The 26,211-nt window shown below is 47.0% G+C and overlaps 3 protein-coding genes across 7 annotated transcripts in view; 2 read left to right on the top strand and 1 right to left on the bottom strand.

Moving 5' to 3' along the window:
- LOC146178325 (protein tudor-like) overlaps nucleotides 1-18,592 on the bottom strand; it is a 29,583-nt gene extending 10,991 nt beyond the window's left edge. Inside the window, exons 1-7 of one of the 2 annotated variants that reach the window (XM_084578139.1) lie at nucleotides 16,130-18,592; nucleotides 14,011-14,285; nucleotides 12,094-12,354; nucleotides 11,335-11,478; nucleotides 8,578-8,727; nucleotides 7,879-8,067; nucleotides 7,137-7,514 (exon numbers count right to left, since the gene is read on the bottom strand). In XM_084578139.1, the coding sequence (XP_084434265.1) occupies nucleotides 7,137-7,514; nucleotides 7,879-8,067; nucleotides 8,578-8,727; nucleotides 11,335-11,478; nucleotides 12,094-12,354; nucleotides 14,011-14,285; nucleotides 16,130-18,401 (3,669 nt within the window). In that variant the 5' untranslated portion in view covers nucleotides 18,402-18,592. The remainder of the gene's footprint in view (nucleotides 1-7,136; nucleotides 7,515-7,878; nucleotides 8,068-8,577; nucleotides 8,728-11,334; nucleotides 11,479-12,093; nucleotides 12,355-14,010; nucleotides 14,286-16,129) is intronic. The other variant, XM_084578140.1, reaches the window with a different exon arrangement.
- Nucleotides 18,593-18,879: 287 nt separating this feature from the next.
- The window catches only part of LOC146178326 (uncharacterized), a 44,245-nt gene continuing 36,913 nt past the window's right edge, over nucleotides 18,880-26,211 (top strand). The window contains exons 1-6 of one of the 4 annotated variants that reach the window (XM_084578143.1): nucleotides 18,880-18,909; nucleotides 23,444-23,603; nucleotides 23,909-23,961; nucleotides 24,028-24,105; nucleotides 24,200-24,294; nucleotides 24,668-24,760. In XM_084578143.1, coding sequence (XP_084434269.1) covers nucleotides 23,483-23,603; nucleotides 23,909-23,961; nucleotides 24,028-24,105; nucleotides 24,200-24,294; nucleotides 24,668-24,760 — 440 coding nt within the window. In that variant the 5' untranslated portion in view covers nucleotides 18,880-18,909; nucleotides 23,444-23,482. Of the gene's footprint in view, nucleotides 18,910-22,210; nucleotides 23,077-23,134; nucleotides 23,249-23,443; nucleotides 23,604-23,908; nucleotides 23,962-24,027; nucleotides 24,106-24,199; nucleotides 24,295-24,667; nucleotides 24,761-26,211 lie in introns of those variants that run through there. The other 3 variants (XM_084578141.1, XM_084578144.1, XM_084578142.1) reach the window with 3 other exon arrangements.
- Nucleotides 21,095-22,089, top strand: ND-30 (NADH:ubiquinone oxidoreductase core subunit S3). The gene has a single exon (XM_084578146.1). It carries the CDS (start codon nucleotides 21,202-21,204, stop codon nucleotides 22,003-22,005), a length of 804 nt encoding a protein of 267 aa, XP_084434272.1. The 5' UTR covers nucleotides 21,095-21,201; the 3' UTR covers nucleotides 22,006-22,089.

A 26,211-nucleotide genomic window follows, 5' to 3' on the forward strand; every position in this document is an offset into this window, starting at 1 on the left:
GTTGTGGAGAGGACTTGGAGGAGAGGCACTTATATAGCACGAAGGGCTGCCCCTCCTCCTCCTCTCTCCCTTCATCTCCACAGGCGCTGCGGCAGCGCTCATGGGAGATGGAGCAGCGACGTCGAAGCACGCGGATGCTGCTACCACTGAGGAAGCGACAACGCATCGGGAACTACCAATGAACAGCTTGGCCTGCTGGCAGAGGCCCTGTGTGATCATCTTCATGGTCCCAGATGTGGTTCGAGCTGGCGGCGTGGCTTTTGGCTCAAAGAACAGAGCACGAGCCCTGTTGGAACACCCACAGCCTAATACCTGTAGCTGTAACTACACATGATGTACTGCACAGCAGCACCACAACTGGCACTTAAACGTTTCTCAACGTTGCTTGTTCTGTAGGATTATTTGCAGAAGTAGTGAGTATTAGCACCAACACTCAATTTATATTCGATATGGCACTGTTACTATTCAATTCCTAGGAAAGCTACACTACAGTTGAACCTGGATATAACGAAGTTGACAAAAGTTGACAATTCTTTGTTACATGCAGGTTATGTGTGAAGGCTTGCACCAATGATGCAGAAACAAAACCAAAAGGCTTTAGATATCAGTGAAGATGATTCACCCTTCAAGCATTTATTTTACGGTGAAAAACTGCGTAATTTCTACTCACTTGTTCTGCAGAGTGAAAACAAAACAAGGTGCTCCAAAGGAACTAAATCCTGTAATGCATGTAAGGCTCCTTTATCGCCGTGCCAGCCGACTAAACGGTGCAACACACCCATAGCATTAATCACCTCCTTCGCAGTGGGCACATCACATGGATGGCTCCTATGTTAGCCAAAGAATGGCGCTAAACGCCACTACAATGTAGCCCACTTATAATAATACCAGATATAACAATATAACCCTTATAACAATCAAATTCTTGGGATTTATCAATCTTCCTATTGCCCCTATGCGAAAATAAACCATATTATAACAATCAATTATCGGTGGTATATCGAACAAAAGCTTTATGGCCGCCCGGAAGATGTTTTTACGACAAGAATTTGTCAGATATTTGATAAAAAATGCATAATACCAAGCAGAGAATGGTGCAAAAACTCAACATAAGAGGCAAAAACGGACCTGTGCGGAGAAATTTGACAGGGGCTTTGCGTGCAAGTTAGGAAATGAGCGCTATCGCCATCGCAATCGCTCCTGTTGCCGTGCAAAGGGCAAAGCGATATCGTCATCACCATTGCAGATTGCGTGTCGGTGGAAGATGGCGACGACCAATATGATGCCGTGATAGCTCTAGAGACGAAAAAGCAGATTCATCGGAACTCCGGCAAAGTTTCAAGGTTGGAAGCCTTGCGAAAAATCACAGGCATTCGCACTCTACGATTTTAACAATCATTAAGGCTGGGGATGTCCTGTAGCTCATCCAATTGTAGATAAGTTTTGCGCACGCTAAAAGGAATGTGGCCAGCATACGTGCTGCTGAAGTGATAGTCACAGCGATTGCTAATCTTCAGCTGCCCATCAAGAGAGCGCGAATTTCCAACTTTTCAAGCATGCTTAATTGATGTTATGGCTATTTATGTATCCCGTAATAAAGTGTTCAGAGCTCTTTACGATGACTCAGTAATCGTTGGTAAGTTCAGATACACCTATAATCGATTGGAAAGATCAGATTTGCTGGTTTTATCAATACTGTTATAAGTAGACTGCACTGTACTATCATCATCGCAAATTTTGCTTGATTGCTGCAATCACAGGAGTTCGCATAGCTGCTGGCCTTTCAGAGTACTAATATCCAATAAACTGGCGTACTTCTTCGGCCAAATTTTCAGAAAAGAAAAAAAAAAGAAAGACTGATCAGCTTCGAGAGTTCGTTACATCAAGTTACAACAATGCCATCGTTGCATTGAGGTCGAAAATACATAGGCTTGAATGGATGTAGCACTGGGAAATTTAAAAACTTCTTTAAATCCATTAAATCCAGGTATTCGTTAGATCCAGGTTCAACTATATTCATATTCAGTTCAGAAAAAGTACTATTTGTACACCCTTAGTTTTTCACGATCCCCAAAGAGCAATGACAGCAAAAGGCCAACAGAGTGGCATTGCACCACACCACTAATGGGCAGGAGACTGGTGTGTTCTAGGGTGGCATTGGTGACAAGAAGCAATGAACACAGGATAAAGATGCTTAACAACAGACACCACAAATGCAAAGAGACAGGCAGACAGAAGAGTGCAGGCACAGGAAAGAGAAAAAAGAAAAGAGGGAGGAGAGTGGGGGGCAATTTATTGGCAACACTTGTGAGAATGCTTGTCGACGGTGGCAACCGACACGATGGTCGCCGATTTTGTCTGATCAATAATATTCTTCAAGGACTCTGGGGTAGACCCGAGGTAGAGGCTCATCCGATTCTAGAATTGCATGGAAACAATGCATTTTTTGGAACAAATCTGAGCTCTCGCAGCACATTAACTGCTCGAAATGACGATAACAAAAGCCACTTTCAGCGGAATGATGAAATTCTGCCCACATAAAATGCACATGCACGCACACACACACACACTGGCAGCTCAAAAGTAGAGAGGAACAAGAAGATAGGAAGAAAAGTTCGCTTGATTTGTCTGCACTGGCGTTTCGTAGAGTTCCAAGCAGTACAAAGTGCACGGAGAGAGTCAGGCAGTTCAAGTGCAGCTTGCCGCTTTCAAAGCAATTTGACCAGTGATGGCCTCGTCACCTGCTCACCATGGTGAATTCCAGTCAAGTGCATGATACCCACCATCAATGGCTGCAGACAGACTGAACTAATATCAGAAGTCTCGCACAGCACATCGCTGCCAAGTGCTGTGTCAACCAGCACTTGCATACCTTTGTCAAATGTGTAGACCCCGGGGGGTCTGCTTCCGAGCTCTACAGCGGCGCTGATTTAGCAATAGTGCAGGTCCTTACCATTGGGGAGGGTGGGGCAAAAAATCTTCTTACCCATCAAGAGATTCGGAACACTGGAAATCCATTACAAGCCACACGAAGCAGCTCCAAAGCAGACCCCTTGGGCTCTACACTTTTGACAAAGACTGTACAACATAAAAATCATGCGCATAAAACATTGCCCACAGGCCTCGACCTCCCTGCTCTGCTTTACCATCTTTTGCCATGACATGAGCAGCTTCCTGCCCCCTTTCATCGAAGAACCACCAATTGCGTCACTACGACGACACCCGAGTGTTCACTTTGGCGCACTTTGCTGCACTTTGTACCGGCATCTTTCCTGTCCGGTTTGAGCTCTCCTTTCCGCTCCAGGGAAGCCGGACAGGCAATCGCGCCACATTAGGTGCTGCACGCTTGCAAAATAAATGCACAGCAAGTGCACTGGGCCTGTGCTGCATTGGAAGGCGGTGCCTTCCAATGCAGCACAGTGGCACCGCCTACCTCAACTGGCACCTGCGAGTTTCTATCTGTGCAGCAAGGCCTCTATTCACAAGCCTTTGCAATAAATTTTATACAGTCAAATTTCATTACCACGAATGCCACATTAACAAACTTTTCAAATTAATGAAATTCTTTAAAATCTCCAGCAGATTTCCTATGTTTTCGATCTAAAAATATTTCAGAATTACGAATTTCAATACAGCTTATATTTTAGAAAAATATACATATGTTTTTCTTTTGTTCTATAATCAAGGAACATCAGTGTCACAAATTCAGCTAAGTTTAACAGCACCACAGTTCACAACTCTCTCGTGGAACAGAAACGGCGCTGTGTGTATGGTCCGTGAGTTGTGGCTATCACCACCAGTATATCTAGTGCTAGCTCCTAGCGCCACCGCAAAGCTGTGGTGTAATATGCTAGTAGCCAGCAGGCCTGGTCACCTGCCTTTTTTCTTTGTGTTGTGTGTCGTTCGCTGGTCATCATTCGTGCCATTCGCGTGTGTGGGAAGGTATCTTTTTTGTCGCAGATTATCTTATTGTGAAGTTTGTGAGAGATTGTAGCCAGCAGAAAGTGCCAAGATGATGGGAAAGCAGCTTCTGCTGCAAGAAATCGAAGCAGGGAAAAAGCAAACCGGCCTCTGCAGACAGCTAGCATTGCCCCATCGACTGCCGCAATCATTTTGAAAAACCAAGACAGTATTTTCAAACTTCAGGGAATACTGAAGATGAGCTCATATCAAATTCTGATGTTCTTTTGTGCATGTACAAAGTCCGTACTTCTATTGCTCAGTGCAATCACGCACTCGATGAGGTGTTGCGTGTTGTGTTGAGTTTTATGGCACATAGGCGACTCAAGCAATCATGCGCCAAGAGCAAGGTTCGAAATTAAACTGTTAAAGGCCCACTGTCCACCCTCCGGTCGAAAATATTTTCTTCCCCGGTGACTGTGAGACTTCGCCCCTAGAACGCAAGGCCGCAAAATGTTTTTGAAAACAGTAACAGCCACCGCAATCACCCGATTCTGTCATGCTTCTCTCCTTCCGTTCCCTCGCAAAGGTTTTTCACTCTCCTGCCCGAGGTCGTCTAGCCTCGGCAAGACAAATTCCCCTTCCTCCTCCGCGTTTGGCGGGAGGTGGGGCGTGGCACTCCGCGAGAGGGGAAAAAAAAAAAAAAAAAAAAAAAAGCACTGCCGAGGGAGCGCGCGCCGCTGGATTCAGTCTGGCCGTGGCGAGGGAAAAGCGCGCAGCGAGTGGTAGACACCCATCCTTCTCCCGTCAGTCAGCGAGATGGACCAATGGACGTCGTTCGCGGTACGTACGTCATTACTGTGGCCCGTCGGGCCAGCGCAGGAAACGGGGAAGCTGGCTTCCCAAAGGAGAGCATGAGTGAGCTTTGAATTGTATTTTCGATGCTTTGCGGCGACTATCTCTGGTACCTATCTCCGGTACCTGATCCGGACTATCTCCGGTACCTGATCGAAACACTGGGCTCCTTTGCCTAAAAGGGCCTTCCCTGGACAGTGGCCCTTTAAGAGATTTTACAGTTGGTTTAAAAGCTTTGCTTCTTTAAGGAATGAAAAAACGTGGGAAATATCAATGAGTGACTTTTCTCCTATTAGTAAGCTTGGGTGCAGTGGGGTGTGTTCTTTATAAATTAGTGGGAAGTGTTTCTGCCTTAGCTGTTAAAGTTTTGTACATGTAATTAAAATGTGGGTAGGTTAGTGGTGACAACTTCTCTGCAGAGTTCGCATGTAGGTATGTCTCATTTTGTGAGTATGAGGTTGAGTATTAAATGAGTGTGACCGATTCAGAGGTGACATAAAACTACTTCGATGAAACGCTCTTGGTGAGTACATGATCTCCATTCCTCTATCACTGGCTTCACTAAGTGTAATTTGTTGCTTACCTCCTTGTCCCATGAATCCTGCCATTTCTCTTTCAGTTTTTGTTGTATAAATTTTAGGACATCTTTATGCGGTAGGCTTACTTTTTCTATGTTAGCGTTCCAAACGGCTGAGGCGCATACATCAGCTCGCTCATTACCGCTGATCCCTACATGACTGAGCACCCAGCAGATCTTCACTTCACGTCCTTGTGTTGTTACTGTTTTTATGCAATGTATTATTTTTCCTATCAAGGGTTGCGTTACATTTCTGGAGTGTAGTGCTGTGATTAAGCTTAGTGAGTCAGTGTAGATTATCCTCTTTTCAAATTTGCTCCTTACTATATTTTCCACAGCTAGCAGGACTGCGTAACTTTCGGCAGTAAAGTGGAACGTGTATGTGCTGTACTGGTGTAATGTAGTGCGTGGTCGTGTGTGCTGCATGCAGCAGAAGGAAATAACTTATTTCTTCAAATAAATTAGCTTTGAAATTAGCACAGTGTTCTCATTTGAGATATTTCAAAATAACAATTTTTTGCAGTGCTGCACAATTCGTTATATTGAAATCTAACTGTATACTGAAGCTGTTAACACAATGCAAAGGTTTCTTTTTGTTGTGTTTTACCGAGTTATCAACTTGTGAACATATTTTTTCATTTTTTGTATGTGCCTCTGTAGCATTTTTTCCCTTCGCTCATCAGCTGAGTGCAATAAATAATGCTTATATAAAAAAAAAAAAGAGGGCTATGGCTGGGAGGATGATGTTTCCTGTTGCTTCCAAAGTATAATCCTTAACTTTTCCATCCCAGCTTGAGTCCCAACCACCACCAAACTAAATTCATTATGTGTTATCTATAGAAATTGATGCACAGTGAATAGACCTTCCCACAAATTTCAGCGCCGCGTCATCCCTTGGCGAATCCATGCAAAGCATGATGGGAGAACAGAGCGATCGCCTCCAGCGTCGGCTGCTGGCAAACATGTTGGCGTGCTGCGCTGCTGCTTTCTGCTGTTATTAGTCTTCTCATGCACGTTGTTGGTGGTTCCTTACAAAATGCAGCAAACACCGGACTGCTTTGATGGTTAGCCGTTTGTCTTTCTGCAATTTCGTTGTTAACTTTTGAAATGAAAGCTTCATGGCAACGAGCTCCAAGGGTGTTCTGCAGCTGTGCTCACTACAGGGAGGAGGAGGAGGGTAGAGGCACCCCAGCAGATGCGCATGCCGACGCGGAGAGGAGGAGAAGGGTTGTTTCCGCACTGTGCATGCACACCCGTCAGAGACAGCTTCAGTCGGCAAACGCCGGTTTTTGCGTGTCAGCTGATGATCCATGGATTGAGAACGCAACACCAAACTGTGAAACGCGATGCAAAGGAACGATGGGCCCAACAGAATTAACAGAAATCAGTAGGAAGCAGCAGTGCAGCGATGATGCAAAGATGGCAAAGAAAAGTTCGCCTGAGGATCAGTCCAAGAGACTGACGGAGAGACGCGAGTGCGGCGGTGGCAGTATGTGGCGCTGTTTTCCCGGAAGCTTTGTGCGGCTGCTAAGCGGCGCGGCGGAATCACTGGAAAGGTCTATTATGCACAAGACGTCTCACACAATGCCAAAAAAACTATGCTTTAGGAAGAGAAGTTCTTTCTAGTAGAACAAGTAGGTTACCTTTTTTTTTTATGGTTGGCCTACAGAAGCATGTTGGTCGCTGTTTGTTACATCTTTAGCAACAAACATGGTCATTCGTTTCTTTGCCCCTTTTGATTTCCATGCTTAAACGTGGGTCCCGCTTCTTACAGCAAGAACTCTATCCGTGGGCAGCCACTCACCTTAACGTCGACATACTGCTTGGTCTGGAAGGCAAATTCGGCGGGGGCGATGACGGCCCTCAGCTGCTTCTGTCCCTGGCTGGCCTCAGACATCGAGCCAAGGTCCCGAGGCATTGCGGTCGCATCCATCGCGAGTCCCGCCGCAACCAGTGTTTCCACCAAGGAAGGCCCAGGGGTGCCAGTGGGCCGCTCAAGGTCTACCAGGTGAACACCGTCTCTGTGGGCCGCCGCGCGGCACAGGAATTGGCCCTCGAAGGCGTGCTGCAGGGGGCCATCTGGCGCCAAGGGGGGCCACATCGACGCTCCGCCTGGAGGGGCCACCGAGCGGAGCCGGCACCGGATGGCCTGTGCCGGCAGCTGGGCAAACTTCGGCAGGATCTGCGCACAAAGGATATTCTGGGTTAGCAAAGTAGCTACTGCTGCCACTCAACAAACACAAATAGCCAGAGTCACCTAATAATGACTGGGCAACTTCGTTGCAGCGGACAAGTGTACACTGCGTACAATATGAGATAGGGAGCCTGGTTCAAATTCAATCATCCAAGGCTGGCCTTCGTTAGAGACTGGAGCTAACAGCCCTAACTGCAAGGTGGCTGCGTCACTAAGCTGACACCTTTCAAATCTCTCTGCATTTTTTTGGTGCTGCAAAATGGGGCATGCAGGTGGGTGGACAGCAGCAACAAAACTGGAACAACCACGCTGGTACAGATGGTGCCACAAAAAGTCACAGCAGCACACTCACCGGCCGCACAGAGTCTGCGGAAACCTCCTCACAGTTGCCGTAGTCCACATATTGCACGCCCAGCATGCCGCCCTTAGCGTGGGTCACTCGTGCGCGGTACCAGCTCCCATCTTCGGCATACAGAGACACACAGGCCTGTCCTGGCCGCACATCACTGCTCGCAGCACCACCAGAGCTGCCATAATAGCTCTGCACGAGCAAAACAATGCAAAAAGAAAATAAATAAAGCCAATGATTGATCTCTCATTCACTCCATTAAAAAAAAAAGTAAAAAATGCCTCTGCCTTATGCAAGCTAATAAATGCAACCTGAAGAACTAGATCTGTAAATTTGGTCAGTGTAATTTATTCATTGCAGAAGCTGACAAAAAACAAAAGAAACAAAGGGATAAACTGTGGTCAATATTGAACTGAAGCAACATACAGGCTAACACCGTGATGGAGGGATCTGAATGAAATTAGACAAATTTATTGCAACTCTGTGAGACCATTATTAATTTAAACAGCCCAACAAGACACAGGACAAGATAAAAGGAAGCCACAGTACAGCGCTTGTACTGTGGCTTCCTTTTATCTTGTCCTGTGTCTTCTTGTTCGCGCTGTTTTAATTAATAATGGATGTTTACCAACTCGTCCAACAAAGTGTCTGAGAGACCACTGGCATTCTACTGCAGCCATACACCCTTGCAAGTCCACGCACCTGCAACTCCTCCATGAGGCTGTCCAAGGCGTTGCTTGTCTCAACGAGCTTCACATAGACTTCACCAGCGCTCAGCACCCACGGAACCTCTACAAGGACTGCAACACCTTCCGCCAGGGATGGGTACTGGTAGCCACCCATGTGCTGTGACTGCAGCCAGCAAAATGGTGGCGCTGATTACAATTACACCTCTATGTAACAAACCTCCATGTAGCGAATTCTTTGGTAACATGAACCTTTTAAATTCCCCAACGCCATCCCCATTGGAGGGCGTGCATTTGAAAACTGCATGCAACAAACATGTCGCGGCGGTTGCCCTTGATATAACAAACTCGTGGCACCGACTATCTCTTAGCTAGTGCTGAATTACTAAAAATTTGGTAGAACCCTGCAAATTTCAAGACAATAAAAAACAAACTGATGTGCGAGGAATGTCTACGATAACAATGAGCGACCGCAGTCGTTGCAACGCACCACGTTTCAGCGTCGACGGCGCATACAGTCAAACCCAGATATATCGAACTCTGGCGAAATAGTTCGATATAATCAATAATTTGATATACGAAAATCGGCTTGAGATACAGCTTGCGATCGTGAAAAATGATACCATATTTGTCGCGTAATCAATCCGCTCGCATAACAAACCCACCCTCCACTTTTGCCGCCGAGAATTAAAAAATAAATAAATAAATAAAACAAAATGGTGCCGCGCCTCTCCATTTCGGCCGTCGTGTCCACAGCTCATTCATTGGCAGCGCGCCAAGGTGCCCCAGAGCGATTACGTCACGCAGTTTTATTTTTTTACTATACTTTTGATGTTAGCTCCTGCTTTCGTCATGTCCATGAGTGACGAAGCTGCAGGTCATGCTCATTCCGCAAACGAATGCATGCGTTGGGCAAAGTTATTTCAGTTTTCATGGTTAATGATGGTAGCGAAGACCATGAGGTGAAATTAATGAAAAAAAACTGAAGGGAACGAAAGCCTCTATGAACACTCCGACCTCCCCCACTCACCTCCCTCGCTTTTCCCCATGAGCAGTGGTGGCAGCGTTGGAGCGAGCCGCGGAAGGCGATGCTCATGTTCCCAGTCCGACTGCGTGCTTTTTGTAGGCTAACACAATAACAACGAAAGTTCCCCTTTTGCCACTGCCTCAAATGGCAATGATGAAGAGAGACAAGCTAGTTCGTCCAAATGACTGCTTTGCCTAGCATTCATGGCAGCACAAAACCGGTTGTGCGCAACAACGATGCCCACTTGCGTCTATATCATGACGGAAAAAAACGACCGTTCCGCCGAAAACTACAGCAAACCCTCGTTAACTCGAAGTAGTAAAATCCAGGAAAAATTGAGATAAGCGGAGTTTCGAGTCAAGCAAAATGCCGAAAATTTCTAGCAACAATCCCTAGCAATCAGTTGCGCGGCGCCGCCGCCAATGCCTGTCGTTGCCATTGATGTACACCGCACAGAGCGATGGGACTCTGCGACAGAGAGGCGCATTTTAAGCGCTGCTTTGTTACCGTCCCGTCAACGTTTGGTCAAGGGGAGTACAGTTACACTATATCCCGTTTATAACACAACACAGCTTGAAATACAATAACACTGATGAAATTATTTGTAACATATCGCGTTGAAAAAAAAAAAAAAAAAAAAAAAGTGCAGCGCAGCAGTGTGCTGCTACACTGCGATGCATACTTGCATTGCAAGCAGTGACTTTCTCCTGCTCTTTTCGAAAATCAACAATATCTAGTCACACTAGCCTTTTTATTTTCCTTTATGCACGGACCAGCTGAAGTGAGCGTCAGCAGGTTCTTCGCTCAAACCAACTAGGAAAACAAACATCGCTCGTAAAAAAGAGAAGAAAAAAAAAGAAAGAAAAGAGAGGGCCAGGATGGAAATATAGTAGCCCAAAGCCTTCTGAGATTGGCTGCCTCACGAGCTGCTTCCAGGTGAAACGCGAAATTTTATAAAAACCCAGAACCTGAGCGCGATAGCGACGAGTGAAAACGCTTTGGCGGCCCGTCGCGCCCTTCAACGCTTTACTGCGCAAGGGGAGCCTTCGTAATAAACGAAATAGAACTCTCAGGGAAAACTGAATTTTATTATTTTGGAAGGAAGAACTGGGTAATAATGCTTGCCTACTTCACGTTGGCATTCAGCCCAACAAAAGAGTCCTCGAGCTGCTGAACGCATCGCATAAGTTGTTGGTAGCCGCCGTTGCATTCAACTTTGTTGCGGACACCCCATACACAACAAAAAAATCAGTCAACGCTTCGTGCACATAGCGAGACGAAACAGAACCACACAATCACTAAATTGCTCTTGCCAGTATGCACGTGCGAAGGGCAGCTGACCGAACCATGCTGAACAGAATCGACTGCCCCTATGACTGCCCGACAAGACCCATCAGCCCCCGTGCGCGAGCGGCACTCGACTGCTCGCAAGGAGAAAAATGGCTGCGTCCCGGGGAGTTTTGCATTCGCTCTTCGAAAGTGATCGCGTTCGGCACCTAGTATAGGAACAAAGTGCTCGCTCGGAGCCCCTACCACCTTTCGGTAATGACCTTTGCTTTCGGTCCTTCTGGTCAAAACTTCGAGATATCCTCATTACGCTTCCCCTTCCGTGACGAAACAATTTGCGCGACCAATGCAATTCACCAGTGTGAACACACCCAAACTATATGGTCAAGTTATGTTTGGCAAGGACTGTATATGTCTCATTATTTTGCTTGTGGTATAGATGAGAAGTGCAGCCTTCACCTGTGACGCCGCTATGTGACCCCCTGCAGCGGCCACAAGCCCTTCCTTGACAAGCTGGTCCAGGACGTTCACCCCGTTGGAAAGGATAACATCCACTTCGTGCACGAGGTCGGGGCCACAGCTATGGACCTTCAATGTGACCTCCTGCAGAAAAGACAAGAGGGAGAAAAGAGGTTGCCACGGATTGAAAGTTAGTGCACCACAAATCGACAGCACATAAAGCATTACTTCCTTTCAGTGACGAAGGCAAAAAAAAAAAAAAATTAATGCCGCAGGTGAATGGACGAAACTGTGTGTTGGTCGTTTCTTGCCCAGGTTAAAAAGTAAATAAAAGCCATGTTTCCGCAAAGCAACCATCTTTAAATGACAACTATCAGGTAAACGGTGAGTTGAACTGACAGCGCACTGCGAAGCTGCATTAAATTTGCACGAAGTCATGCTCACAGGCAAAGATCACATCTCAGAAAGCAATTTGCTTAGCTGTAAGAAGTCTTCTGCAGCTGAAAAATTTCCACATGGCCATCACAAAGAAAGCAAGCACCAATTCTTGCCGAGATGAAGACAATGTAGAACTGTCCCCAGCGAAGGCTCAGCTTCTGAAGGCATGCTGCTACACTACTATACTGCAAATGGACAAGAATGATAGCAAGCACTAAGCATCAAGGGGCCAGTAGTGCCATCTAGATGTAGTGCGAATGAAGCAAGTCAGTTATTCTGCTTTTGTAAACAGTAAAATCATGGCAACTGTTAGAACAGTACCTGTTCCAAGAGTATCTCGTCGAGCCTGGACGTTGCAGACGCGGCATTTGTCGGGGTGGCACCCTTCAGGCGGCATGCCACGGCCTGACACGGCACCTCAGCCAGGCTGTCAGGAAGCTGCTTGAGTGAAGTGTCTGTCACGCTCTCGCTGTTGCCGTAGTCAACGAAGAACACAGTCACGCTGCCTGCCTGCAGTGTCTGGATGATGCCCCGGTACCAGCAGCTATCTTCGGAGTAGAGGGCACAACAGGCAGTGCCAACCTGAAAAACAATAACCGCAGCAAACCTTTCATGCCAAGAGGGCAGTTGGTGAAGTTTGCATCTGGAAGCTTCGAATGGTTATGAGGACAATGGTGAGGACATGATGCCTGGTGCTGAGTTTTGGGAAACCTCATTTGTTTACAACTTCCCAAGCAATGTACATCCTGATGTATAAGCACAAGTGGCTCACAATCCCAACTAGATGGTGGCGTTGAAATTTGTGAATATGAAGATTAAATACTTGACATGAACAGCGCAGTAGGGAGAGACGAGGACAGAAGACACACAAGGATGAGCGCCCACTTCCAACTTTATTAAGAAGGCTGCCATAAAGCCAAATTTATACAAAGCAACACGGCCCCTAGAAATGAACACTTTTCGCAGCAGCATGTACTAGGTACGATAAGGGATTTCTAAAAAAGTGTCCCAGGTGCGGTGATTCGTTCCTTGCTTCAGATATAGTGCTCATGCACGAGACGTTTCTTACCGCACCTAGTATGTGCTGCCGCGAAATGTGTTCATTTTTAGGGGGCGTGTTGCTTTGTATAAATTCATCGTTACGACAGCCTCATAATACAGTGGAAAGTTGGCGCTCGTTCTTGTGTGTCCCCTGTCCTCATCTCTCCCTATCATGTCTGACCAACTCGCCCGAACGGTCAAGCTTCTTGATGAATGCAAGCAGAGTACCGCAACCACATATATGTGCATACTGTAATTAAAGAAAGAACCAGGACCTGCCAAGTGTCATTTCGAAATTTTTCTAACGCAAGACACACAGAGACGAGGCATTTAAGAACACGCAAAATGAGACTGCATGCCGCAGGATTCATTACCGTAACTACTGCCAGGAGACTGATTTCTGCCCCAGACTCTTACCCTGGCAGTGTACTACACTGGTCAATGCCTTCGCTTTTGACAAGTCCACTGAATTTAAAGGGCTAGCCCAGACTAGCAATGACAGCAACAGTTTGTAAACAGTCGCCGACACTTAAGACTTGCTCCAGAATAGTAACTTTGCCTCCTGACGAGTTGGCGCCTGTGCGCCCACCTGGCAAATGGGTTGACCAGCAACCAAACTGCCTAGTTGAGCGACTTTTTTAAGCTCAAAATGTTGCCAGAAGGCTTGCAAAGGAAACGCGTTAAAAGTTAGTCCTGGACAAAAGTTCGAGGCAATGGTGTACACGGCATAAATCTGCTTTGCCTCGCTAGTTTAGTTAGTCTGGCAATGTAGTTCAGCAAAACTGTACACCTCATCAAGCATCAAGCATGGTCAAGAAGCGTCGCAAGCGCGAAGGAAGCGCCGCAGCAGCCGAAGACTTGCACTCTCCTCCACTTGCGCACTTGATTTGGCCGCTACACAGAAGGCGCTAGTATTTAGCTATATTTACACCGCGGGGACTGGCGCTACACTTGCACGCAACTTTTGTGAACTAGTGTAGAAAGCGCAGCCAAAACGAGGAGACCACCAATTTCACTGCACCAATGGGGAATCCTCTGAATATCGCCAAACTATTTATACTTATATTGCACACCAGCAGGTTACCAAATCAAAATCAGGTAGGCCAACCAGATTCCACCAAACAATAGCCATGGAATCTGGCAGGCTGAGCAACTCTGAGCTTCCGTGCTGCTCGCGACTGGGAAAGAAGAACTTGCCTTTCGCATGGCTGGTGGCAGAGCAGGCAGCGAGTTCGCAACGCTCCCCAAGACGTCAGATACACTCCTCAGCGCTTCCTCATTTTGCAGCAGCTGGCAGTAGAACTCCGACAGGGATTTGACAAAGACGGTGGTGGCCAGCGCCTGGCTACCAGACGCCACCTGCAGCTGGACAAGGGTGGGGGCAGCGGCGGTGGAGGAGGGGCAAGTGCCGCCAAACGCGTTCATGTCGTCTGCGGGCGCAGCCGGGGTAGGTGCAACCACTGCAGAGGTACCTGCGGTGAAAAGGAAAAGAGCACATACAGTCTGCACTGGCCCTACTGGCACCTCAAATCCTTTTGTTTTTCTTTCACACTCTTCGCTTCCTTGTTTGCTTCCTCGCCCTTTGTGCCAAGCTCGTTTTGTTGTATACATCGAATATCTCTTGATTTTATGCTTCACAACTTTCACAATGAACATCCATATGTTGATCACAGTTTGCCCTGAATCTCTCTTGTGCACTTTGCTCCTCCGTACCTGTTTCACGACAAACTAATTCAAACAGGTCTAACTATCACAGCGCCGTATAGCTGCTGAACATGAGGTTGCAAGATTTAATTCCTGGACATGGAGGCTTTATTTTGATGAAGTAAAGGTGCCCATGTGCTGAGCAACGTCCCAGCACGAGGTGTAAAGTATGCCATGCAGATAAGGTAGCCCTTCAAGCAAGAAAAAAAAAAAAAAAAAGATGGGAAAGGGGGTTTGCTGCCACAGTGATAATATAATCCCACTCTGAACAATACTAGTAATGGTAGAATAGCAAATGCAAAGCTTATGGATGTTGTATAAACCAGGGTTTGCATTTAAATGTTAAACTAACTGTAAACTGTTCAAAACCACACCATCTAACTCCTCACTGGCTGTGAATATCATCCCCACTCCCCTTGTAGAGGTGCCGAAGTGAAGAGTTTTTCTACTAGACTAATACAATACATAGCTTCCTCTTGACGCCATGGCCACAACTGATGGCGAACCGCACAAGGCTTCGATATTGTGGGCTAGAACAGGTTCTGAGAAGCAGGTTTTCAAGCACCTTCTCACAGTTTCTGGTTCCCCAGCACTGTAGCTGCTGTGAAGTTGGTGTGAGCCATGTATTTAATGAATATGGTCTACTAAAAATATCAAGCACATGTTGACTCCTTTTCAACAAAAAGCTTCCTCCCATTATCCATTCTTATTGGCGCCCTCAGGGTGACCTTAAGTTCCTTAATGGTGCTTCCCTGCTAAGGTTCCCGCACCTACTGCCAGCTGCCAGCACTTCGGGTAGTTCGCAGTCCGTCCATGTCCTATGACAAGGAAAGGCGTTAAACTATGACTTGAAAAAGCAATGCCCCTTCAGATGGCTCGCAGCCCGTCTGTCTCATGACAAGCGAAGGCATTGTTTACGATTAACTGCCTTGAAAAAGCAATGCGGTCTTCAATGAACTGTACCGTGTGCCACACCTGTACAGCTGTTTTTCTGTGCCTATTTATGGATTAAGTGTGCTGTTCTTATGCTAAATAAACTATGACCAGCAAAGGGATGGTACAGCACCAGACTATGAACAAGAGAACATGCTCACTGCTTTTCTGTAACCTTCCAACAGCATTGCAGCCAGCCACAATGGGGTCCTTTCGCATGTTGCACAGAACATGCGAGAGGGCCCATTTTGTGAGAGAAGACAAACCAATGGTACTGCCCTGTAAGTTCTGAAGGAATACAAGGACGCATGACTAAACAGTACAGGAACAAAGCGACGACCTGAGTAGAATCCTTTTAAAGCCAGTTTTTATCGGATAAAACCAAAACGGATCAAAAAAAGTAGGTCACTTTTGCTTTTAAAAATATCCTGCCTCACGTTTACATACTGCTCCCTAATGTGCTACAATCTTCAAGCTGGCTACGCACAAGCAAGATTGAGGGAATGAAGACGGGGTAAAAATAATTATGCGCTCAGTGCTTGCATTCAGCTTATTTCAGGGTCCTTTGTCTTGTCCCTATGCTTTGTTACATCAACAAGCCTCATTTTATTTGCAAGCTCAGTTTGAACCCGCTCCATAAATATCGAATTCATGAAAATCGGAAGCGTTAAGAACAAACCTTTTGAGGTGCTGAGTGAAGCGCTGCCAAATGCCACGCTGTGAATGTTGCCATGGTACCCCAAATGACGCACGTCCACTTCCGTGTCAATCAAGGTGTCTGCAACTTCTCCCGAATGCAGCTGGCAAGGTATGCCAAACAGCGGAGGCAAAGCAAACTGTGGTTCCAATGGCCGTATATCCTCAAGCGACACAGACTCAGCATTGCCATAGTCGAGGTAGAAAACATCGTACTGAGAGCCATCAGGTGATGCCCTCTCAACTCTAGCCCTGTAGAACCCTCCATCTTCAGAGAAGCGGCAGCAAACATGATCCCCAGGCTGCGGATGGAAAGCTGGGTCTGGTGCCGTTAAAGAGTAGTGGTCCATCAACTTCTGCTGAAAGGCGTCCAGTTCCTCGACGGGAATCCTCACAAACTGGCCAAAGAACATATCTGGAGGTGTTACGTTTGTGACCAAAACTTTCTCCACAGGACACACGGTCGGGGACTGTGCTTTGGCTGTGTTGAAGGGCTGTCTGCTTGCTATGGTGGACTGTAGCACACGAATGACTGATTTTGGAGGATCTCCGACAAATATCTGAACTGAGTGCGTGCCGTCAGGAAGGACGCTGATGATTGAGACACTAGTGTCCACATCCAGGACCAAGCTTTCCAGCTCTGCCATGACCTGCTCTGAACTTTGTGGTGGGCAGGTGAATCCATCTAGGGTCAGCTTCGTTGCATAGGCAGGCTGCAATGTGTACTTGAGGTCCAACTGCCTGAGTTCAGAGAGGTCCACTGTCGCAGTGTCTCCGTAATCTGCAATCCAGACCTCTGTCTGAGGGCCTGGCTTGATCACTTCAGCTCTGTACCATATCTGCTGGTACCTGCAGGCCACAGCAGAGCCTGGTATAATGTCCGTGAGTGCAACCATTGCCAGCGAAGGAGACTCCGCCTCTAGCTGTGCTGAAATCTGCTCGATATCCGCCGCCATCTCCTTGAGCTGCCCGTACATGACCTCGGCGGACTCTATGTATGTGACGTACATGACATGCCGACAGCCTGGATCAAGCTTTAGTCGCTGAATCTGGATGTGGTGGGCAGCCTTTGGTGGAGCCATGCCACAAAAGCCTGAAGCTGCCACTGGTTGTGGTTTGTTGCCATTCAGACCCTCAAAGTGCGCCACAACTACACCAGGCTGCTGTCCCTGTGAGAATGTGCACAACAGCTCCCTGTCTTTGGCGACCTCCAAGAAAGTCTCACAATCCAGGCCTGTGCCAGGGACAGTGCAAGGGAGTGCGAACGCAGGCTCTTCGAGCAGCTCGGGTGGAATCACCAGCAGCTCCTTTAAGGACTTCAACTCGCAGTTGCCATAGTCCACGAAGAGGACATTACAGGACTCTCCTGTGCACTCGAGAACCATGGAGCGGTAGAGTAAAGAGTCCTCCGTGAAACGGGCCAGGCAGACAGTGCCAACCTTAACGCGCGACGGGTCGAGTGGGGCTGCGCTGGCGCATCGCTCTTGAATTATGTCCGAGTATGGCATGGGATCCCTGGTCGCGAGGTGCACGAACACGCGGTTCATGTTCTCAGCGTGCGCTACGTAGACCCTACAGGGCACGCCTAGCTTCACGGTCGGGTAGCGGAACGCGAGCGGCTTTTCGGGGACGGCCACTGTAGAAAAGGGTGGGGAGCGCAGCAACTCGTCGGCGAGGCTCGTGCCGCCAGGCAACGTAATGCTGACGAGCTTCGGCGCGCAGCTCGCCTGCACTTGCTCCTGTCTGCGAATAGTCACGGTAACTTCCTCGTACTGAAGGCTGTTTCTCATCATCGAGACAAGTTCCTCGGCGACCGCAGGCGACACGAGGCCCAAGTCGACTTCGTCCAAAAAGCACTCGCAAGCCAAAGGCGGCGTCCTAAAGATTGCGTCCTGGCCCAGACGCAGGTCGGCGACGCACACCATCTCCAAGTTGCCGTAGTCAATGAACGTTACCTCGACCAGAGTGTCATCATTGCGCGGCCAAGCGGACACTACTGCGCGGTACCACAATTTGTCGGTGAAACGCGCAAAACACGGCGTTCCCAGCTGTATCTGGCTCTGGTGCATAAATCCGGGCTTAGACGAAAGCGTTGGCTCGATGCCTTCGAGGTAATTCTTAATATGCTCATTTAGGTCGTAGTCCCTCAGAAGATAAAACTTTAGCCGGTTGAACTCGGACGCCACGTGAGTTACCATGGCCTTAAAAGACTCTCCTGGTTCTAATCCGTTGACGCCAATCGACGAACGGTCCATGGTCTTAATTAGTTCGATACTTCGCTCTGGATTACCTGATAGTCATGCCCAATGCTGTCCAAGAAACGTTCTTTCGGGCCTTGGCTAACCGAAGGGCTGTCATTCAACGCCGAACGCGGGTTCGAACAACTCCGACAAAGGATCGCGTGCGACGAGTGCGTTCCGGCGGGCTGACAAGAAAGACCCCTTTCCCTCCCTCCCTCTATTCTTTCGCGTCCGATAGCCAGCCAACAACAGCCGATGAATAAGCCAGAACTATCCAGAACCCTTGCGTTCATAACTGGAAGAACATTACGAACTGCGAACTGCTTCCGCAGGTGACATTCTTCCATCATTTTTCCGCTACAAATTTCTATCGGTATGCGCACTCTTTTGCTTTTGCATTCTAGACGACGTTACTTAAAGCTATCATCATCATTAAACCCTCCATTTAATGCAGGGTTCAATGATGATGATGATGCCAGAGACGATCCCAAGTGCGTACCACGACCATGACCACGACCTACTGGTGCGTACAGTGCTCTAGAATAGCCATGGAGAATGTAGCCATGGTGGTGGTGGCTGTACCTATAGAGTTACTACAAAGTTTGTGTATTAGCTCTATGGCTATACCCTCGCGACACGGCGGACAAAAAAAGACTAATAGTCAACATTGTTCAACTCCCGGGCCTATTCCTAACGCATGCAAAGAGGACGACGATGTGAATGACTGGAAGTGTTTTCAAATGCCGACTCTTTTGGCTGCGCGCCTTTCTAGCTGCTTCAAGCAGTTTCATTTAAGGAACAATATTATCGGCAACTGTATATAGTGAACTAGAAATTATATTTCTAGCTCACTTTACGCTAACTTAAGTCATAGAATTTCATATTTATAAGAAATCAATCTTTTAGTAATTGTAAAATGTTCGCATAGTGCGCTGCCGACTTGTTTTCGCCTGCTCGATGAAAAAAACGTTTGACGTCTGTCTCATCTTACATACGTAGCCAAGGTCATTCACAGGTTTATACATGAAGGCCTGTGAGAATTAATGCTCTCATTTTTTTTTCTCTCTCTTTGCTCTCTAGGAGAGACGCATTAGTGCAGATCGTGGTGCAGATGCAAATTAACGTTCTCCACGATCGCTTGCAGCGAAATTTGCGCCATCAGCTAATGTTGGCTGATAACGTGCTGATATACTCTCCAGGCATAAACCAAACTATTTCTACGCAGAAGCGAAGCTTCCGCTTCAGAATATTCGCACACGCGAACTGATTTCGAAGGCAGTGCCGCTTGGCGCAGTGTAAGCACGCCATAGAGAGAGGGCACGCTGCGCTTTTGCCCATCGTTTATATAAACGTTGCTTTTGCCTATGTCGCTGCCGATCGCAGCGCCACCTTTGTTTACAAACATGACGCTTGTTTTAAAAAAAATCAAAAAAACAAAAAAAAAGGCATGTCAGCCTAGCGGGCCAACTTTGCCGCAGGTGCTGGGGTTCACGTCTGGACAGCCGCAAGGAGACGCTGCGGTGGTCAGTGTGTGTGTATGCTATGACATGATATGTAAGCGGCTAAAGAAAAAAAAATGATTGATTTATAGGAAGGGAAAGGCGCGGTAACTGTCTCACTTGTTTTCTGTGGACACCTCAACCGTGCCTTAAGGGAAGGGAGGAAGATGGGAGTGAAAGTGGAAAGAGAGAAAGAGGAGCCGTAGTGGAGGGCTACGCAGTAATTTCGACCACCTGGGGATCTTTAACGTGCGCTGACATCGCACAGCACACGGACGCCTTTTCGTTTCGCCTCCATCGAAACGCAGCCGCCGAGGTCGGGTTCGAAATCGGGTACTCAGGCACAGTAGTCGAGCGTCTTACCACTGCACCGCTAGGGTGCACATTGTGCCCCCCCCCCCCCATGCAAAGGGATAGCCAAATCATCATCATCATCATGCGGTGGACCAGAAAGGTCCTAGATGGATTTTGTATTAGCTCTATGCTAGATGGCCACAGCCCACTGATCCTGATGATGCTGATGCGGCCATTCCCCTTTGTATCGGGGGATCACAAAGTTCTGGATGATCCTGGATGGATGGTTGGATGGATGATAGTGGCTCTGCCCTTTGTATCGGACGGCAGCTTGCGCCGCCTAGCCAAAAAATTAAAAGAAATATATTTATCTCTTCCCTATTTTTAGCTTCTAATTCGCCCGTATCTGCCCCCTCCCTTTTTTTTTTCTTCTCTTTATTCTCTTGACTTTTTCCACCAATCCTCTAACCTCTCTTTTGTTATCAAAACGCGTTCCTCATCCATTCGTCCATCTTCCCCAGCAAATCCCAGTGCTCTCTCCAGATCTGCCGCTTTTCCCGCGGGAAGGGCAGGACGAAGTTTTTGGCACCTTAGAACAACATGTTTCGTTGTTTCCGCCTCAGTTCCGCACGCCGCGCATAATATATCTACTTCCTGAAATTTTTTCCTGTACGTTTTTGTTCTGAGGGCCCCTGTCCTAGCCTCAAACAGCAATGAGCTCCATCGTGAGTTGTCGAATAAACTTTCTTTCTTTATGTCCTGTTTTCGAGTTCTATACATACCCAATGCTGATTTTCCGTGCATTCTTTTCTCCCACATTTTCCTTTCTGCCTCCTTTACCTGCTTTTCAATGCTGCTGTTTTGCTGCGGTGCATCTCCAAACTCTAGGTACTTAAATCTGAGGGAAGCCTAGTACCAATCCAATCCAATCCATTCTCTCTAGTAGAGGTCGCTGGGAGAGAAACGCACGCGACTGGAAAAAATTAGTACCGATTTTCGCATCGCGTCTCGTTAACTAAGAAATGTCCCTTTTATTCGGAAGAGCCCGCAGCTTCACAAAGCTCGGGAACATTATGAGGAAGCCGGCGGCCTTGGCGACAGCACGGCGTTGCGAGAGCACGGACGCCGCGACACCGCTAACTCAAGAAACTAGACCATCGGTGCGCAAGCCACTCTACGTCCAGCGCTCCAAACTCGAAGACTTTGGAAGGTACGTCGCCGAGTGCCTGCCCAAATACGTTCAAAGAGTCCAGATAACCCCCGGCGAAGAGCTCGAGGTGATGATTGCCCCTGAAGGCATCGTACCTGTGCTCAGCTTCCTTAAGGACCATCACAACGCCCAGTACACCAACATAGTAGATATCTGCGGCGTCGACGTGCCGACGAGGCAGTACCGTTTCGAAGTTGTTTACAACCTCCTGTCGGTACACTTCAACTCGAGGATCCGTGTGAAGACGTACACGGACGAACTGACACCTCTTGACTCTGCTACGGCCGTGTTCAAGGGAGCCAACTGGTACGAACGCGAGGTGTGGGACATGTTCGGCGTATTTTTCGGCAACCACCCGGACCTGCGGAGGATACTGACTGATTACGGTTTCGAGGGGCACCCCTTTCGTAAGGACTTCCCGCTTTCGGGCTACGTGGAGGTCCGCTACGACGATGAGGTCCAGAGGGTGGTCGTTGAACCCCTCGAGCTGACGCAGGAGTTCCGAAAGTTCGACTTGTCAACTCCTTGGGAAACGTTTCCGAAGTTTCGCTCAGGCGAAGCCGCGCAACAAGTCGCCCTGCCTAGCGGCCAGGAAGAACCGAAAACTAGCAAATAGAACACGTGCGTCTGATGCCTTAGTTATAAAAAAAAAAAAAAATCACCTGTACTCCAAGTTTCAATAAAGTCGCAGGCACTGATACACATCTCTACCTGTTTTCAAAGACGATACTCGTACACCACATTCTCGCACGGAAGTTCATTGTCAATGAATGGGTTCAAGCAAGAACGCGAGTCACTTACCTCGCGGATGAGGAGCGTCACTGAGGAGGTTACTGAAAGGAAACCTTTTGTCGACGGACGCGGAAGTAGCTAAAACAAGTTTGGGGCCGGCAGTGAGGCTCGCTTCTAGCTGTAATGCAGTTTATTCGGAACGCCGGCGCGCTAAAACGGCTCGCTTGAAACTGTTCACTAAACAACTTGTCAGTCAGAAGCTAAACTACGCTAACACAAGAAAAGTTGGCGACGACAATACGAGGTCGTGACTGTATCATGATATACTAATGACAACGACATTACCAAACCGCCCGACGCGCACGTGTTCCCAACTAATCTAAAAGACGCGATGGTCAATGTAGTCGAAAAGTTACCGCGCGCCGCCTACTCGAAACAGCGCGACAACTGCCGCGTGCGTCGGTGACAAGCATGCGCTGCGAAGACGAGAAATATCGAAGCAAAAACTCACTTAGAGCGCAGAGGCGAAGCAAGAACAAGCTCCACTTTCGATGTTCAGGCGGTTCAGCAGGTGCGCAGCTTACGCAGAATCCCTAGCCTGTGAACCACGGTGCTGCGAACTGTATGAGCCAAGAGAATTCGAATAAATAAAAAGAATCATTACGTAAATCTCACCATAGCCTTGGCTCAAGCCTCACGGTGCGAGAGGGAGTTGTGGAGAGAGACCCGGCGCATGCTGGATGGTGGAGAACGCAAGTCGCTGGGCGGAATGAACGGACAGGCTCTTCGGTCGCACGGAGACGCTGCTTATCTTTGCAATATAATTTCTCAGTATTCCACCAGTGCCTTAACAGTGTAGAGTCTATAAAAAAAGGAATGTAGCGCACTGTACGCGAAGTTGCCTCCGAGGCGACCTAGAAACAGGAACCGATCGTTGTCCTCGCTTTCGTACAAGGTGAGAAACTACGTATCTGATTCACCTTTCTTCCAGTGAGAATGCTTCACAATAATGTCATGGATATGGATAACATATTTGGGCGCGGCAGGTTTCTTTGACACACGAATATCACTGCCAGATCGACGCAGAGCCTGCTTTGGTCGAAAGTGGATTAAAGTTTAATCTTGCGGTAAATATGGTCTTGGCCAATCACTAAACCGGGTCGTTAGACAGGTTGATCATTCATGCTTGTGAGTTGAGACCTTCAATTACCGTGCCGACTTGCGCTCTGGTCTAGTTATAGTAGCACGCACGATACAGCGCGCTTTCTGGAGCGTGCGGTGTTCATATGCTTTAATTCTTGTGTTATTATTATTTCTTTCAGCTGTAAACTTATTTGAGCCATTTGTGCAGAGTTGTGAATATGCCTGCTAACGGTCACAGCAGCATGCGGTCGGGCATGTGGTTTCTCGTCAGCATCCCGAAGGAAAATACCGAGAAAGCGGAACGTTCTTGCGCGGACAGCAGAGCAACATTGTCGGAAGGTATGCTACTTTTAAAAGTGCTGCGCCGTGTGAAAATCTTCAGTTTATTGCAAATAACTTTGTAGTGGTGTTCAATTTGCTCACGCCTTTTGAAGTACAATTGGTGATCTTTGTAGTGGTGTTCAATTTGCTCACGCCTTTTGAAGTACACTTGGTGATCACAATTGCACTGTTGTGAAGGCAGATGTCCACATGAAACCTTGTAGGAGGAAAACGAAAAAATTTATATCAAATGAACAAAACAAGCAGACTTTACTGTGCCCAGAGGAGAAGCATAGACGTGCTTTATATTCTTTGACCAACAGATGATGACCGGGAAAACTTCTGTGATAGCAAGGAGCACCTCACTTTGAAACAGGTATTAGTACACAAGCAGTTTTTCATAGCTTTAAGCATTGTTTACCAAGCACTTCTTCTTTCTTAGGCTCTGGAAGACTGTTTAGAGTCATATGGAATTCGAAATGCCATTTGGAATGCAACTGTAGAAGACAAGTTTTATCAGGTATTGTACAAATAAAGAACAAAATTTGGTGGGGAGGGGTGCCCAAAGCTCATAGTGCACACTGGAGTCCATCCTAAGTTCGCTCACTGTTTAGGTATCATTTCCTTATGAAAGCGGAAAGCCAACGGATTGCATCCTTAATGACCTGACTTCGCGTGGCATTGGATCGAAATGCGACTCCACTATTGGGTAAGATCATTTTCTGGTGACTCACATTGTGCATATTTGTAGTCAAAATGCATAAAACTCTGGAAAAACACTCTGCATTTGTTGCAATGTACTTGCTGGACAATTTGATTGTTATGTGCTATGATGGGAAGCATGGAGCTAGCTGTAATGTGATCATCCTTTACGTGTTCGTAACAGTTCACGAACTCCTTTGTGTAAGCAATGCAAATGTCTGTACTTTCTGTGAAGGGGCTCAGCAGTTTTGAATGGCAGTAACCATTTGGAAGACCCAGCAGCCTGTTAGTGTGATAAGTAACCTTGTTACCTTTCTAGCATCCAGTGTGGAATCATGTAGACATAGTAGCTCACACATCTTTGTTCACTTTCCTCGCAGGGTGTTTCCATGTCCAATATTCTACAGAGCTGTGGAGGCAGAAAGCGATGACGAGGACCAGAAGTTGGTGCCAGATCTTTATCCTGAATCTGGGTAATCGTCTGTCTCATTGCAAATGTGTGCGTGCATGCAAACTTAAGATCGTTGTGGCTGTCTGCCATTATGCAGGGCGTAGTAGTCTTTTCACAGCTCTTCATACAGATCAGATGCGCTTCACTTTCCTTATGCTGCTTACTAAGTACCGCATTTCTTGAGACACCAAAAACACACTTTATTTATGCTGAAAAAACAACAACAAATAATTAAAGGTTTGATTTGATTGAAATCAGCGGGCCATGTATTAAAAAATAATGGCTGCAGGGTTCTTATCTCTCCTTAGTCTATGCATCGTGACTGTAGCACTAGAGGGGGACCTGTCCATGTTAAACAAGTTCCTCAGTTTTGTCATGAGTAGCCACTTGGATTGCTTCTGCAGAAACCTTGCAGAGAGATTGGCTTGCATGTTTTTATCTGTTCACGAATGACTCTCAGGACACTTGTAAAGCTTTGCAGTGTGGCTACTTTTTCTGGTTAAGATTGGTACTCTGGTTCTTCCCGCGCAGCTTGGCAGCACATGGGAGAGATTCTTGTTTAGCATAGTGCTTGTGTTCTTTGTGCCTTGATCACTCTTAAAGAGATAGAGGCTTGAAATTTTTATAGCATATTTCTGCTTTAGAATTATGCATAGCACATTAGCAAACATGCATCATCACATGAAAAAAGTCTACTCACAGTATATCATTTCTAATTGAATTTCATCCACTATACAATTTCAGTTATGGTTCCAAGTTGCCGAACGATGGTTGCAACGTCACAAGTGAATGCGAGGTCTTGTAAACTGCAATATATTAGTATTTTCCAGCCACTGTCATTTTGTCTTTTGCAGCAGCTTAGCATAAGAGCTAGTACAAATTAAAACTTAAAACAGCAAACATATAGCAGATTTTTGTATGCATCATGTGATAGCAGGCTCACTTGTGGCGTTGTAACCTTCGTTCGGCTACCTTAAACCTACTCTGGACCTGCAGAGTTTAAAAAATTCAATTGCATATTATTTATTGAGTGCTGGTGAATTTATATTATGATCCATGTTCACTGATGCGATACACACAGTTCCAATGCAAAATTACATTAGAGAACATTTTGTGTTTTCACCCCTCTAAAGACCAGGTAATGGTTCGGTGTGTTTATGTCTGTGTAGCTTCGGTAGACAGGAGGACACATTGTGGGCATTTGCGTACAATACTCCTTTAGCATAAGTGACAAATACACTTGTTTTCTAAGTAAGTTTCATGTGAATGTATCTTAGGCATCAGACATTTTCGATTTCAATGTAGACGTAAGAGTAGAATTCATTATGATGTGCTAACTGGCTGCTCATTTCATATTGGAGTTACTTGTCCCTGCTGAGGCATGTAGTTTCGACAACTGACAGTAAACAAAGGCATAGGTTGGCACCATGAAGTGCCATAACTACTCATACTCACTTCCAGTCACACTCAAAA

The sequence above is a fragment of the Amblyomma maculatum genome, chromosome 9 (genome assembly GCF_055883805.1).
Source record: "Amblyomma maculatum isolate TAMU_Amacu chromosome 9, ASM5588380v1, whole genome shotgun sequence".
NCBI classification, from domain to species: Eukaryota; Metazoa; Arthropoda; class Arachnida; order Ixodida; family Ixodidae; genus Amblyomma; species Amblyomma maculatum.